Source organism: Barbus barbus, assembly GCF_936440315.1.
Source record: "Barbus barbus genome assembly, chromosome: 22".
Lineage (NCBI taxonomy): Eukaryota > Metazoa > Chordata > Actinopteri > Cypriniformes > Cyprinidae > Barbus > Barbus barbus.
In genome coordinates this window covers 21,189,623-21,206,131 of record NC_136750.1, presented here as the reverse complement: position 1 = coordinate 21,206,131, position 16,509 = coordinate 21,189,623, and the positions used below count along the sequence as shown (strand labels likewise).

At 37.6% G+C, this 16,509-nt stretch overlaps 2 protein-coding genes across 2 annotated transcripts in view; one reads left to right on the top strand and one right to left on the bottom strand.

Moving 5' to 3' along the window:
• LOC306888307 (copine-2-like) overlaps positions 1-7,582 on the top strand; it is a 37,786-nt gene extending 30,204 nt beyond the window's left edge. The window contains exons 15-16 of the mRNA XM_079446521.1: positions 6,250-6,486; positions 7,066-7,582. Coding sequence (XP_079302647.1) covers positions 6,250-6,486; positions 7,066-7,173 — 345 coding nt within the window. The 3' untranslated portion in view covers positions 7,174-7,582. The remainder of the gene's footprint in view (positions 1-6,249; positions 6,487-7,065) is intronic.
• A 2,809-nt stretch (positions 7,583-10,391) lies between these two features.
• LOC306888367 (PSME3-interacting protein-like) lies at positions 10,392-16,494 on the bottom strand. The gene is made up of 9 exons (XM_079446603.1): positions 16,473-16,494; positions 16,227-16,295; positions 15,559-15,624; positions 15,351-15,473; positions 15,131-15,229; positions 14,521-14,644; positions 11,847-11,981; positions 11,650-11,723; positions 10,392-10,836 (listed from the first exon to the last, which is right to left on the bottom strand). Exons 4-9 carry the CDS (start codon positions 15,463-15,465, stop codon positions 10,631-10,633), a joined length of 753 nt encoding a protein of 250 aa, XP_079302729.1. The 5' UTR covers positions 15,466-15,473; positions 15,559-15,624; positions 16,227-16,295; positions 16,473-16,494; the 3' UTR covers positions 10,392-10,630.
• Positions 16,495-16,509: the final 15 nt, after the last annotated feature.

The following is a 16,509-nucleotide window of genomic DNA, read 5'->3' as shown; positions in this document are numbered from 1 at the left end:
TGTTAGTGTCTCTTGGCTTTAGCTGATTCTAAGATGGCAATTTTGAAGTAATTGCTAACCTAATCATCTGTAGACTGATTTCTTTGTAAAATGTTTTACATTCACATACTTTGAATTTTCTCTCAGTTTATTTGTAGCACAGACACTTTCTATTACTATTAAACTGACTGTTGGCTTCACTGTATTCAAGGAGAAGTACATATAATAATAAAAGTTCTGTCATTATCATTTACTCCCCCTCATGTCTTTCCAAAATGAAGACTTTCTTTATTCTGTGGAGCACAAAAGGAGAAGTTAAGCTGAATGTACTAGCTGTTATAGTGAAATAAAGGGGGTGGTGAGTGTCAAATTCTAAACATGCATCATAGAAGTACCATAAAATAATCTACAGTATATTACTTATGTTATGTGCTGTAGTTTTTGATGCTATAGTAGCTTTGTCGGAGGAACACAAATTTAGAAACGCAAACCCTCCATCTCAGCACTCAAATCTCTCAAGTTTTGTTTCTGATATGCCAAATTGAAGTCACATGGACTACTTTTAAGGTATGTTTAATGTGCTTTCAGGAGTTTTACAGCCTCTGTTCATAAATGGATCTTGAAAAAAAATGTAGCATGGTTTCAACAACTGTTTCAACATTAATAATAAGAAGAAATGTTTTAGAGCACTGAATCTGCATATTAGAATGATTTCTGAAAGATTATTTGACCCTGAAGACTGGAGTAATGGCTGCTGAAAATTCAGCTGTCATCGCAGGAATAAATAGCATTTTATGATGCATTAAAATAGAAACGTTATTCTAAATTATAATATTTTACAAATATTACTGTTTTTACTGTATGTTTGACCAAGTAAATGCAGCCTTGCTGATTATAAGAGACTTCTTCTTCAAAAAAAAATCAACCCCAAACGTTTGAACAGTGTTAAAAAAGCAGCCAGGTCATCTATTTTTGTGTTGTAAAAAAAAATGATAATTGAGAAAATAATGAGTTGGATCATGGTGTCATCTTTAGATGACATATTTTTCTGCATTTGCACGGATAGAGAGGTTGTGTATGCAGATGGAAGAGACGTCAGTGATCAGTCTTGCTGGTGTTGTGTGTGAAGGATGGGTATGCCTGTGTAGTTGTTTGCTGTTGTAATAGACAACAGGACTGACCCTGGCTCTGCAGAGCTTAATTGCTTCATAAGCCACTCACAAAATGTGCCTCAGGTTGTTAGTTCAAAGTCTGCTGAGGGGCTTTGAACAGCACAGTGCACACAATTTCTCCTGCTCTTATTATCAGCTCAGTGGAAAACAACCATTAAAATCCCTTTTCAATTATAGCTATTTATAGAAGATGATTCAGCGAACAAATGTTTTCTCTTTTCCCCCAGTTGTTCTTGGGTTTTAATGACTAATGAGGCTGCGCCCTCAGGTCTGCTCTGTGTACAGGCCAGCAGCAAGGCCAGTTTCAGAGGAGAAGGAGAATGGAGCGATGCTTTTTTTGTGGTTGCGAGGGAACAAGGCTACATAGAATGCCAGTGCAGTCATCATACAGACGACTGGCAACACATGGTCTGATTGGAATTTTTTTTACATTGAATTGAAATCTCTAAATAAGTTGAAACAAGATTTTATATAGTATTAAAAGGTGAATTGCATGAAGCCTGTTAAGCACATGTCCAGGTCATATTGCAGCCCAAATAAATTATATAGTACATAAAGAAAATTAACCCTCTTTTTTATAAAAAGCATTTTTGCATTGGTGATTAATGCATCCTTATATAATGTTCTACAACAAATATACCATGATATATAAACACTTAAGAATTTAAATAAAAATTTATATTACATATTTAAATGATCTAATTTGATATAATGTAATATATGTGTGTGTATTATATATGTAATTAAATGAATTATATAATAATTTAATTATGTAATATTCTTATTAAAATATTAATATAATTACTATTTACTATTCTAAAATACTATACATAAATAATAAATTAATTATCTGAAATTAAAAATCAATAAATAAAAGATTAAAAACTTTGTGTATTAGCCTAAATGATAAACTACATTTGTTTTTGTTTTTTTAAGTAGAGTGTCCAAACACTGAGAATTTGAGGAAAAATTGACTGGCTTCATTGTCTTTCAGCAAATCAATTATTTTTCCTCATTTGAGCTTGGGGCGAATTAAGACCTGGACATGTTTTTTGGAATTCATCCAAAATGTGTTTTGTAAAGAATTACATTTGACTGAGCACCTTATTTGATTCTGCTGCTTAAATTATTAAAATAACTGAAAATAAAACAATGAAAGGCTATGAATGCATAATTTACATAGCTCAATCTCTTCTGGTACGCATTAAAAATTTCATGTCAATCAAAACTATAACCTGGATGAACGCAAGCAGTTCCTCTGGTGCCGGATCATGAGCCGAACACAGTGCTGAACTCACACTTCATAACCAAACACGCTAGGCCTGAAAGCAACACTTAATAGTTAGTTATTATTTAACCTCCTTCAGAAGAGCCTAGAGCGCTTTCTAACCCTAATTGCACCCTGTCACCTCTAAAAGAAAAAATGGGTAGTGAAGAGAGATAGAGAAGAATAGAGCCTTAATGCAGTGGGAGGAAGATAGTGCTGCGGGCTCACAGCTTCTCTTAAAGCAGAAGCGATTTTGTGATCTCCTCAAGTGTGCCATAGTCATTATTTGTTTCCACTACAACTGAGTGGCCATGAGGTCACCGGGAATATTTTATACGTTTTTATACAGACCATTTGAAGCTGAAGAATAAACTCCCAGAGAAAGGTTTTCAGATGAAGAAATTTGGTTTCATAAGAGCTATGGGTGTGTGAATTTAGTGCTAGAACACTTGATGAGGTAATCAATCAGTTTTATGTGTCTGTAAATATTCAGTTTAGCAGTGTATGTGTCTCTGCTCTGGATAATGAGACGCTAATGAGCCTGTCTGTTAGCACATCAAAAGCCTAGACTTCAGAGGCCACAGCAGGGAGGAAGTGGTCGCTGTCATACACAGTTCACCGTTAGTGACCCTGGGCAGGTAACGCAAGAAACCCAGCAGCTAGCAGATACTAACTGCGTTTAAGCCTGTCCAAACAGTGTCTTTGTAAAGGTTAGGGAATCCAAATGAATTATTGCTAAATGCTTCCTGCAGTATCTTGTGGTGTTGGGTTTGTTATATGCTGGTTATTTGGATGGTAAGTGATAAGACAGCTTGTGTGACTTCGTTATGTTCTGAGTGTGTATATTTAGGAAGGTTAACACAGTGCCTACAGGAAGTGTTGCCTACAGTGTCTCAGCAATACAGTATGGCGGTTAGGGCAGGGGGCACAGCCTCATTCCTTGTTCAGTTACGCATGGCTGTACTGTTCATTTGGTCATAATACACCTGAGGGAAGAGGGCACGGCCTTGGTTTGTGTCTATTTCTGTTCCAAATAAATGTCTACTGTTTATGTTGCCTTTTTATTAATAATTTTCAGTGATCTCTTGCATAATCCATTTTTGGCACTTTCAAGAAAAGACGAGTCATTCTTGCCTCTGCAAAAACTGCCACTATGATGCTAATATGCTCTGGGTCATTGCTACATAGTTGCTTGGGTGTTCTGGGTGTTCAAAATAGTTTCTATGATATTTTGATCTCTAGAAATGACTTGGGTGTCTCTTAATATACACTACTATTCAAAGTCTGTTCAGAATTTTCTTTTTATAAATATTTTTATTTAATGAGGACATGTAAAATTGATCAAAAGCAATACTGAAGACATTTAAAATGCTACAAAATATCTATTCCAAATAAAAGCTGCTCTTTTGAACTTTCTATTCAACAAATTCAGATTTTTTTTAAATCAGTTTTTACAAAAATATTAAGCAACACATTTTTTTTTTTAAACATTGATAATAATAAGAAATGTTTGGGTACCAAATCAGCATATTAGAACGATTTCTAAAAGATCATGTGGCATTGAAGACTGGAGTAATGATTGCTGATAATTCAGCTTTGTCATCATAGGAATAAATTACATTTTAAATATATTAAAATAGAAAACTTTTAAATTTTAATAATGTTTCACAATTATACTGATTTTGCTGTATTTTTATTAAATAAATGCAGACTTGGTGAGCATAGAAGACTTCTTTCAAAAACATTTAAAAAATCTTACCAGCCCCAAACTTTTCAATGATTGTGGAAATGTTTTTTTTCCCTTTTATTGCTCACCAGGTGAAAATTGTACATCCATTTGATTAAAAAAGTGATTGCTATGGTCTTCAGAGTTGTTAAGTAAAACAATCAAAAGAGCCCATCCTATTATTTTAATGCCTAGATTTGAATCAGGACCCTCTTTTAAGAAAATATTTTTTTTTTTTTGCCAGTTTTATCTAAAAATTGTAAGTCTTTACAATAAGTCCCTTATAAAAGTTCTAAAGTGCTTGCAAGCACCACTAATAAGTCATAGACTCCATAAGTGATGAAATATTTTTGTAGCGCAGGCGAGGGAACACTTTAGAATTTCATTATACAACGCTGCTTGGAGGCACTTGACTCAAAGATTAGTTGTCCACGAGAGTGTATACTGTGGTAAATACTTGATTTCTGTCTCATCTCACCAGAGTGGAAAAAATAAAGAACGATTTCTTCTGCTGTTTGCCTTTTTAGGTCACACCACCAGATAAATTTAAGGCCAATTATCTTTTTTACCAGCCTCTGAAGCCCCAGTTCTTGTGTCTAATTTCTGCTGTGGCAGATCCAACTTTCTTCTTTCCGTTTGAGTAGTAGGGCCGGACTCCTGGAGGAAGTATTGAAGTATGATGTCTATGAATTAGGGCTGGAGAGACAGGCAGCGCTCCATGCTAAGTGTTACTGTCAGAGAGGAGCTGCCACGGAGAGAAGGAGGAAGGGAAAGTGACAGTGTAAATCCCTCCACACATTTACTCCAGCTCCCCGTCTGTCTGTCTGTCTGTCTGCCTGTAGTGTGTGGGGGGAGGGCTGCTTTAACAAGAAATTCAGCACATCACTGTGTCTTATTTTCTTTCACTCAGTCTTTGTATCTCGAGTAAACCGTCGGATTTGGAGCTAGATGAAATATCTGTCATTAGCAGCACTTGCTAAATACTGTTGTTCATAATTAAGGGTTAGAGGTTTTTCAAAACGTCAAATCATGGAGTGATTATATGTACAATTTTCACCAGGTGAATGATAAAAAGGGCAAACAAAGGTTTATATTAAGCATGAATTCCATATTTAGGGCCTAGAAAATCATAGAAATTGCTCTTTTTACTTGGGACTTGTATGTATGTAAAACTCCCAAACACCATAGTAGCTGCATAGCAATGTCTTAGCAACCCACTAGCAAACACTTAAAACACCCAAGCAACAGTGTAGCAACTACCCCAAATGTTTTAATAACTGCATAGCAACACCCTATCAACTACAACAAACACCTTAGTAATGCCCTAGCAACCACCCAAAAAACCCTAGCATTGTAGATGTCATATCTAATGCTTAGAAAATTATATAAATGTCTAATTTTACTTGGGACCTGGGTAATTAAACCCCAAAACACCCTAGCAACCATGTAGCAACACCCTAGGAACCTCCCAGAACACCTTAACAACTCACTGGCAACCAAATATTTCAATAGTACCCCAGCAACCACCCAGATGGCTTTTCTGACTTGGGAAAGTAAACAATAGCAACCACATAGCAGTGCCCTATAGAAACCACCCAGAATACCTTAGCAATGCCCTAGCAGCTACCTCAGTTGTATAACAGCATCCTAACAACTACCTAACAACCTTAGCAATGCCCTAGTAACCACCCACAACACCCTTGCATTGCAGACTCCATATCTAATGCCAAGAAAATAACAGAAATTGCTATTTTTTGGTTGGGACCTGGGTAATTAAACCCCAAAACCCCCAATAAACTATGTAGCAACACCCTAAGAACCTCATAGAACACCTTAACTACTCTGCAACCAAATAATTTAGCAATACCCCAGAAACCACCCAGAGCATGCTAGCATTGCGTTGTGGATTTTACATGGGCAAACTCAATTTTCTCAGAAAATATTAAATTCTAATTGGATTTTTCTGAGCCTCTGCTTTGTTTAACAAGATATTTTCAGGAAGTGCACCAAATTTAGTATATATAATATTTAAACAGTTTAGCACTGTAATAAAGCTATATAATGTCCATAGACTCCTTTTATAGTTTCTCTTTCCTCTTCTGCAGCAATACTTCACGCTACTGATCATTACTGATGGCGTTATCAGCGACATGGATGAGACACGTCACGCTATAGTTCAAGCCGCCAAGCTGCCCATGTCCATCATTATCATTGGGGTGGGCAACGCCGACTTCACCGCCATGGAGTTTCTGGATGGAGACAGCAGCGCGCTCAGATCCTACACGGGAGAGGAGGCGGTCCGAGACATCGTGCAGTTTGTCCCATTCAGGGACTTTCGCAACGTGAGTGTTTCTCATCCTGATTTCCTCTCTCGATTCTGCACTGCTTCAGTTATGTAAGGGTGTTGTCATATATAGGGTACATGATGCAGTGCTTTTAAAATGGTAATTTCAGTGCCAGGTCAAAAACTCTTTCCCGAGCAGCATTAAACTCGATATTATGCAGATGAATTGACCCAGAGACTTTAGCTGACGCATATAATCAATATTTCTATTGCCACAGACCTCTGGATAGTTTCTTGTTGTTCTGAAGTGAATCCAATCCTGGATTACGTATGTAAACAGAATCTTCAGTAGGAGTGCGAGTGGGCGGTCTGTGGGCCATGTGATTTCCTCAACAGCAGGAGGGAACGGGCAGCGCTCCTTCATTTGGGCTCCATTCAGAGGAAATTAAAATTCATTTAGCTTAGAGAGAATATGGAAGGAAGCTGAGCCAACTTTCACTGATCACTTGTTATTTCAAGCGAACGTGCCATTTCTTCGTTTTCATTACATGGAAGTGGATTTAACAATCTAACAAGTGGCCACTGCCAACATGTGCATCCTCAATGATGTTATTGCGTGTGTTTGTTGTTCTTTCAGGCTCCGAAGGAAACTTTAGCCAAATCCGTATTGGCAGAGCTGCCGCAACAGGTCACACAGTATTTCAAACAGAGGAACCTGTCGCCTAGCAACACAATGCCGGAATAAGCGCTGGAGGCCTGGAGTTCACACTGCATGCTGCCAAAACCTGCTAACTGTTTACAGACCCCCCTTGACCAATTCAATGAACATAGTGCATGTTTTTTCTGTACAGAAGTGTTTTTAGTAAATGTTTTTATTTATTGGTTTATATATAGATAGTATATATGATGACTTATCGATCTAAACGCAACGGCCATTTGTGTGTCTGTCACAAAATATGTAACAGTATTCGGCTGAATGTAACTTTATACTACCATTTTCTGTGTTTTAAGAGACATGAAAGCTAAAGAGTACTTTATGGAGTGATTTGTATTTAGTGTTAATCGTATGGTGCCATGGTCAAGGTGGTGTTGTTGATTTTGTACAGTTTTATCCGTTGTTTATGTTCCACTCAGGTCAATAAATTTCATTTGAGAAAATCATGACTGGCACACGCATCACACACAAACAAACTGATTTGGGAACTGAGGCTCTAGATCTGATTAGCGCTTTACTTGTGAAAATTGCTGCAGGTTGGTAGTGAGTCACAAACAACACCTTCAAATAACAAGTGATCAAGCAACTCTGTGCTTTTAGAACACTTTGCATTGATCACTTTGAGCAGTTTGCTAAGAAGTCATAAGATAAACTGAAAGGCAAAAAATCCAAAGTACATATGTACTTTCTTAAAATCTAATTTTTGCGATAACGTATGTAATTTCAAAGATGACAGATGTTTGGCTTGTTGTTTTTTTGTCCATTACAAAAATCTAAAGTGTAAAACAAGAAAAATACCTGTCAATAAAGCACAGTATCACTTAATTAGGGGGTCGTGAACCGAGAAATCAAAATTCCCTTGACTTTTGATATATAAGAGGTCATTGTGCTATATAAAAAACATTCTGTAAATTTCCGAACTCAAAACTTTCTCTTTAATCTAAAAACTGTTTATATTGAAGCCAATCTGCCAGAATGACAGGTTATGGAATGTGCCACTTTATGATATAATAGTGTGGCTAAACACCGCCTCTGCAGAAGAAGATCAGTGCCTGCTTCTACATCGCTGCCTGTTTAGCCCCGCCCACCGATTCACACATATAGTAGGTAAATAACAAGAACGGCAAACGCAGTTCTACGTAAAAACCAAACAATAAACTTTATTTGATGACCTTAATTTTCAATTAAGCACTTGGTCCTTTGTTCACTTTATTTTACAGTAGATTCGTTTACAAACAAGGCACAATTCGATGCAGGATTTTCAGAAAGATTGAAACTAAAAGACGATGATGTGCCGGCAATATTGGATCTGACAGTAATGTCGCAACACAATGTGTGAGTAACTGTTTACATTACGTGATCATTATTGCTTTGTCTGTTATTACAGATCATTTGATGTGAGTGTTTATGCATTTTAACCTTAAACACGGCAGCGTCCTTCTATGAAGGATGTAGGCTGTCAAATATACACAAGTGTTAACCAATCCTAGCAGTGGCCGTTTACTTCCAAGTCTACAATCCACCGTGCCTATTCAAACAGCGTTCTAATGAGGGGGGTCAAAACAGGACAGAAAATAGCCTATTACTTCTAAATTATGTTTTTGATGTAAAAATCTTTATAACATTATAAGTGGATCTCAGAGAACAGTACAAAATAAAAAAGGCAGTTAATGGTCCCTTTAAATAATTTTCCTTCTTAAGTAAATGTATCTCGAGTTAAGAATTTTTTGACATTTGTAATGGAAAACAAGACAAAATACTCAAGAAATCTTTTTTTTTTTTTTTTCTTGCAGTGTTAAAAGCATGGTTCACCCAAAAATAAAAATTCTGTCATCATTTACTCACCCTCATGTCATTCTTGCTCATCAAGCAAGACATCTAAGCTTCTGAGTTTGGCATACATGCATTGATCAATGTTTATAGTTGAATAAAAGTCTAAATTAAATCTGTTCATCTTATAAAGCAACCGTGCCTCTTCAGAAAACATGGAATAAAACTGCTTGATATTTTCAATCTCGATAAACAGCGTGAAAATATTGGGTGGTTGGATTTTCAATGGAAGTACAAAAAACAACTGAGAGAATAAAAAAAAATAATTATCTGTTGACATGAATCACGAGAATGAATAAAAAAATGACAGAATTAAAAAAAAAAAATTGGAATCCCTTTAACCAGAAGCCAAATAACAATTTAGGCATTGTTTTAGGTTACTGCAGCCTTTTTAAAATCTTAGTCAATACAATAGACAATTAAACACTATTAATGCTGATTTGCATAATTATAAAAAATGTTATTCATACATTAACAAATAAAACCATGCTAAATTTAAAAAAGAATTATGACTAAAATACACAGAGATGCCTTTGAGGGTCAAAATTAACCTTCAGCCTAAAAAAAAAACCTCAGCGTTTCAAGAGGGGAGTAATTCTCCACAATTAACTTCAAAATTATTCAGGTCTGGCTCCATTCTCATATGGACATTTTTCACAATCCATTAATTTTTCCTCACTGAATATTCAGTTTCACTCAGAAACTCACTTTACTGAACTAAAATGCATTGCGAATGCAGTTTCATGTTAATAAGAACTGCTAAAAAAAATGTGGGCAGTCGTGGCCTAATGGACAGAGAGTCGGACCTGTAACCCGAAGGTCCTGGGTTCGAGTCTCAGGTCCAGCAGGGATTGTAGGTGGGGGGTGTGAATAACCAATGGCTGCCCACTGCTCCGGGTATATGTTCACTACTGTGTGTACACTTGGATGGGTTAAATGCAGAGCACAAATTCAGAGTATGGATCACCATACTTGGCCACACACCACTTCCCTTCCCCTAAAAAGAAAGAAAAAGCACAACTTCATGAGAAACACCTTTATTTTCCATTCTGTCATCACTGATTATTTTCCAGCGAACAGTCACACATATCCTTATAGGACAGAGTTCATGAAAATTCCAGCATTCAGCAGCACTGCAGCATTTTGCCTTAAAAAATAAACGTCAAACAAACAAAAACTCAATCAAGGCATTTAATCTTATTGAAACAAGCCCGTAATGTCTGCTTTGTCCTGTGATGGTGTCTGAGATTTGGACTAAATGTTTCATGTCTTCTTGATCCACAGCTGTCAGTCAGTCAGTCAGTGTCCCCTTGGCCACTAGAGCTCTGCAGAAACCGCAAGGGTGGGTAGATGGGAAGGTGCGTCACCAGGTTAAGCTGCCAGGGGTTTAAACTGTATGGAACGTAATATGAGGAGGATGGGGGAAGTGTCATGTTTTGAGAGTACAAGACATCAACAACCATAATAGAAGTTAACATTACAGCCTTTAATAAACATCAAGCAAGTAACCAAACAGACTTATCCAAAAGTGAAACACTTAAATAACGGATACCTAGCGCTAAATCGCTAAATCGAAGGCGAGGGGGCGGCACCCAAGCCTTGGGCAGCACAGGTGAGGGAGAGAGTGATAGTGAGTGAGTGTGATCTGTCAGTGTGTCTATCTGAAGAGCCTGTGGCGCTTTATGGGAGAGCCAATCTCGTCCACGATACCTTCGCTGTCGCTGCTGGACTCTGAGTCGCTGCTGCCCGAGTAAGCGCCGAGCCCTGGCAGGATGCTCACGCATACAGCGGCGGAAGGCAGGTGGAGGACGCCCGAGCGAGTCACGCCCGTGCCGGGGGATTTGGGCTCCACCGCCTCTTGATCTGAGAACACAGAACAATACACGCACATAGAGCGCACGCAGTCTCTGGTGCATTTCACATCTAACACGGTGGGTTAATATGGCAAGGCCAAGCAATTTCTCCTGGTTTCTAACGGTAACTATTACACTACTTTTACATATTCTCTGGTTAGGTATAGAAATATGTTTTGACTGTTTTCTATTTTAATCTATTGTAAATGTAATTTATTCATGTGATGGCAAAGTTGAATTTTCAGCAGACATTACTCAAGTCTTCAGTGTCACATGATCCTTTAGAAATGATTCTATTTGCTGATTTGGTACTCAAACATTTCTTATTATCAATTTTAAAAGCATTTGTGCTGCTAAATATTTTTGTATGAAATCATACAAAAAAGCATTTATTTATCATTAATGTTGAATTCTTAAAAAAAAAACTCATAAAAAACTAATATTTAAAGTAGAATTCTTTCATACAATTTTATGCATCCTCGCTGAAGTATTAAATTCTTAAAAATTACTGACCCCAGACTAGTGTAGTGTACATAAAACATGGTGTTTTTTATTTTTTAACAAACAGTCGAGTCATAAATTTCTGCTATAAAAGACAGCATTGTGTCTTAACTTGTATTTAGTTACTAGACTCCTAAAACATTTTTAGTTTCACACTGGGATTTTTATGAACATTCCCTACCTTTTTTTTGAACAACTATAATCTGATACATTTTCAAAACAATTAACACAGTACAACATATAATTACATTTCTAATAATGATCTGAAAATCACTTTACATAATTACATTATGTAAAGCCAGCATTATACTACATTGCTCACCTGTCTGACTACCATTGCCGGTGACAGACTCCTCTGCTTTCTGCTTTTTACTCCCCTCTGAGGACTGAGACGAGCTGTACAAAGACAAAAATGAATCAAAAAATAATTATACACAATGATTATGCAGCCTTGGATTTAAATACATCAAATATAGTCATTTAAATAAACACATTGTGGCGAGTTTGTGCTTTTTGTACCTGCGTCGTTTGACTGCCCCAGCCAGCAGGTGGGCCTGAGACAGGTGACTGGTCCTGTGCTCTGAGGGTTTGGGTCCTGCCTTTTTCTCTGCTTCCTTCTTCTGGTTCTCAGTGGTGGCTAGTTTCTGCAGAGCGCTGTGAGGTTAATCGGTTAAGGAGAACTCACTGACATACAATTAGTGAGAAAAATTCACAGCAACACATGACAACCGACTTTCTGGCACTGCTGTTGTGGTAAGCCACTTGACAAATGCAGTTTTTCCTTTTATACTGAATCTTTCTCATAAACCTAAAATAAGTTCTGACCTCAACTTCAACAGCATGCAAACAGAACAAAACCCACAGACGGATGAGGAAGATCAGATAAAGAGGGCAACCACTCCTTAAAGTCAAAGTCATCACAGAAGCCACCACAGAAATCAAACCTACTTCCTTTCACTTACAGATGGCCTAAAAAGGTGACACACTTGCAGGTAAGACAATTTAGTGCCTCCACGAGAGGCAAATTCAAAATTCAGAATTAGGGCACATTACTCTATTATGCTGCAGACCATGGCTCTCGGCAGTGCTTTTAGATGCAGTTATCAAACCCTGAGAAAGGTTTCAGTTGCCACGACAACGCATCCTCCAACCTTCTATCTACAGTCATACCTGATTGGCAGAAGAGAAAGGCCACTGCTGATTATGTCAGCTGTTCCATGATGAAAAATCAATTTTATTATATGGATAAAAGCAGAGCGTTTGACTGATAGTTTAATGCAACAAAATCGTGCTAATGAGGTACAACCTGTTGACTTCATAGTTCATTGTATATAACACAGGTATATAATAGGTGTGATGGTTTTTATACTACCCTACACCAACCCTAAACCTAAATCTACCACTCACAGAAAACTTTCTGCATTTTTTCATTCTTAAAAAAAAATGATTCTGTATGATTTATAATTAGGTCCCCACCTGACAAAAGTCCCTGTTAGTTGGTGTGTATTCAGTTTTAAGTCCCCACAGGAATAGAAAAACAAGACCACACACACACAACATACAATGACACTGATACAAAACATGATTCAATTCACCTATGGATTCATAAGACTGTTCAAACAATCTTTTAGAACTATTCATTCCAAGAAACGAGTTTGTTCGGGAATCGTTTTATGTAGTGCTGTGTGTATGCGTGCACCCCGCTAGGACAACTAGTCAGAACGACGTGCCTTGCGGTTATTTTGGGCTACACTGCATCATATTGAACAGACTGCAAACTCACAATCACAACTCAGGTAAAGTATGTTTTCTTTTCTGTGGCGCTGCCGCATTCCACTGCTCAACTCAACGCGGGAAACGAGAAACACTGACATGAGACACAGAACGCGTTCCCGTTGAGAATGGGGCCTTAACGCCGCATTTGTCAACTTTTTCAGCCTCTCGCGCACGGCATGTTAATTTAACACCCCGGCATTGTTTATTTGGGAGTCACACTTATGTTGTTCCATAATCGTCAAATAATTTTATTTTTGTGAAATTAATATGCTATATTTCATTTCAATAACGTGTTTTCTTTCATATTTAGCATTTTGAGTGTATTTCAATAGATATAACTTATATTCATATCTAAATTAAGGACTATTTTCTGTATAAAATGCAAAAAAATTAATATATTTTCAATGAATGCCTTAAGTTAAAAATAGAGTATTTAAAGTCCACTGAATTGAGGCAGATTTATTCCCCCTTGTGGAAAAAAAGAAAAGAATCTTTAATACAACGGTGTAGCCATTAGATGCCTTTATAGCCATATATATTCAATGCTGTGTATTCCTTAGTTGCTGAGCAGTGTTTTCAGGCATAATTGCTTAACTTTTGTCAGCCCTTCATTGTTGTGCACTTTTCTGCATTGTGCCGCTGATTTGTAGATTGTACACACAAACACATTTTTTGTACATTCATTTCCTTTGGCTGTCATTTTTGACCACAAACAACACAAGTGTGACTATTTTTTTTCAATGAACATTTAGCTTTTTTGAATAACGTCCATGATTTTTTTTTTTTTGGAGGGGGAGGGGGGGGGGGGGGGGGGTCACTTAATATCTCAGAGTTTCGTACCATTAAACATTATAATGAAGTAGCAATTTTTAAACTTTCCAAAAAAAACATTTCTGTCTAACATGACCGAACAACACCAAAGGGTTAAAGAAGTTCAAGTTCAACCTTGAATTCTTTCGCATTCATCCTATTCATTCTATAGTAATTATGAACAATATTTCTGTTGTTATATCAAGTAAAACTTATTTACGTGAAAGGTTTTGCTTGACAAGGTATCATTAGAGTGCAAAAATGTCTAGCTACAAAACTAGTTTAAACTGTACACATTCAGACAGACTGGTTTCTAAACCTCTTAGCCATTCGCCAAGCCTGCATGAATTTCTGTCGAAGCAGCGCTGGATCGTCAGTGCGTCGGGTTCCTCTAGGGGCTGTCTTGTTTGAGAACATGTACACTAACAAGGTACAAGAACTCTACTTTACTTTTCACCACCCATCACTGCGCCTGACAGCTGAAGCTTCCAACACCAGCTTAACGAAGGTGAAAGTGGAGACAGACTCAGGCGGAAAACAAAACTCCCTGTCAATTTTTTAAGGACCATGACAGTAATATCGTGTGCGCTTTAAGGTGCAAAAGGATATCCTGTATTCCTTTATCTCCTGAGCTTCCTCGTCCCGTCTGTGTTTCTCTATTAGAGACTGCTTCAGGGAGACCTCGTCAAGAAAGCTGGTCTCATCTTCATTCAGGCCTTTAACCATGTTCTCTGTGTAGGAACACAACAACAGAATTATAAAGACTCCATTAGTGGTTCAAGAACCACTAACAGAACCAAGCATCATGAAAATGATGCATGACCACCATGCTTGCAGATCAAGAGATGTGGCCATTGGAATCAGCGGCAATAGGAGCAGCAATGGTCGCTAGGGAGACAGAGAGTGGGTTTGTCACCAGGGATACGGAGACGAAGCTGAGATGCTAAGATCATGCCAGTCTCCCATCACCCGCAAGAACAGACCTGCTCTTGATCTCCACCACTCCCATCTGTTCACACTCATAGACACCCACCAACATGCTCAAACACACACCAGCGCATGTGTGCGCAAACAGTGACAGATAAACCCCAAAATGAGGTCACATTTAGACGGGAGAGGCAAGCCCCCTGAGACCGTGCGATGTGTGTCATCTGAAAGATCTGTTTTTGATAAAAGTAAAGGGATGAATATGGGAGGAAAGCAGCATGAGGGCTTACTGAATTTGAACTGCTCCTCATATTCTTCCTGTTTCTTGTCTTTCTGCTCTTGTAGCCTCTCGAACAGAGATCGGGGGTCGTACTCCTCCTCGGGGGCCTCTGTGGTGGAGCGAGAATGAACACAATCAAAACTTGGCAAATGCATCGGGGGGAAACTAATGTCTGTCATTAAGCCTGCTGTTAATTTGTCTGATTGGTGCAGACAAAGTGAACGTCTCACCCTCCGGGTCATCTGGCTTGCGGACCTTCTCCCATTCTTCCTGCCTTTGTTTCCTTTTCTCGTCTAATTCAGACGCTGACACAAACTTGCGGCTGAGGTCCACACCATCTGCCATGGCAGAACCTACACAATGCATGCATATTTTATATGTTATTATGTGGCAATCATCATATATATACAAAAATATATTTAACCCATCAAAACTTACCTAAATGCTGTTTATTTAATCAGGATAAACACTTTAGTTAGATCATGAAGTCATCTGCAGTAGATTCTGTTCAGAGATAGAGAATCAAAATGTGATATTTAAAAAAAAACGTTTTTACCCATCATTCAAGCAGAACTAGTGAACGCTGACTCATGAAACAATTTAAGATCAATGCTTTTTCAAAGAGAAATACCCATACATTTAACTAGTCATTTTAAATGTGAAGCACAATATCATTTAAGCTCCAAGTCCAAGAGATATATAATGGATCCAGAATATACTGTCATTTTTATCTGAGCAATGTTGACAGATTTGGCAAGAAAAGGTACACACTGCCCCCTAGTGCTCGATTTGAACAGTGAGCCAAGTCACTTATTTTCTTGCCTAATAGCAATTTAAACCGTAAACTTATTGAAAACAAACACATATTTGAAAAGTCCATACATATAACTCCATATAAATGGTGCTAGAAACACTCTGAGATGGCAAAATATATTAATAAAAGAAAAATCAATCTGGCTCAAACCATAGTGTATATCAGTGTAGAATGTGGACAAAAAACATAAATCATGAGGTAGTATTGTGATAAACATCAAAAAAAAAAAACACATAAAACGACATGTGTGATATATATGCAATATGCATGAGAAAGGTTAGAGACTCGGTACCGTTACTTTATTTTAAATGTATGCAAGAAACACTGCAATACTCCTCTGCAACAGACGCAGCTTCAGTGCCTGATATTGAGCAGAAGGAGAGCGTGGATCAGAAAGCAGTGGTATTTATATTGCGATTGGTTTAAAACACATTATGTAGCCTAACCTTAAAGTCGGTTTGTTTTACATGTCAGACAAATAATGCTCGAAGCGAGGACAAATAATTCTTTCAAGAAGGAAATGCGCTCAGATATTTACCTAGTCCGGTTTTGTGTCCCTGTAAAAGGGTCCCCTC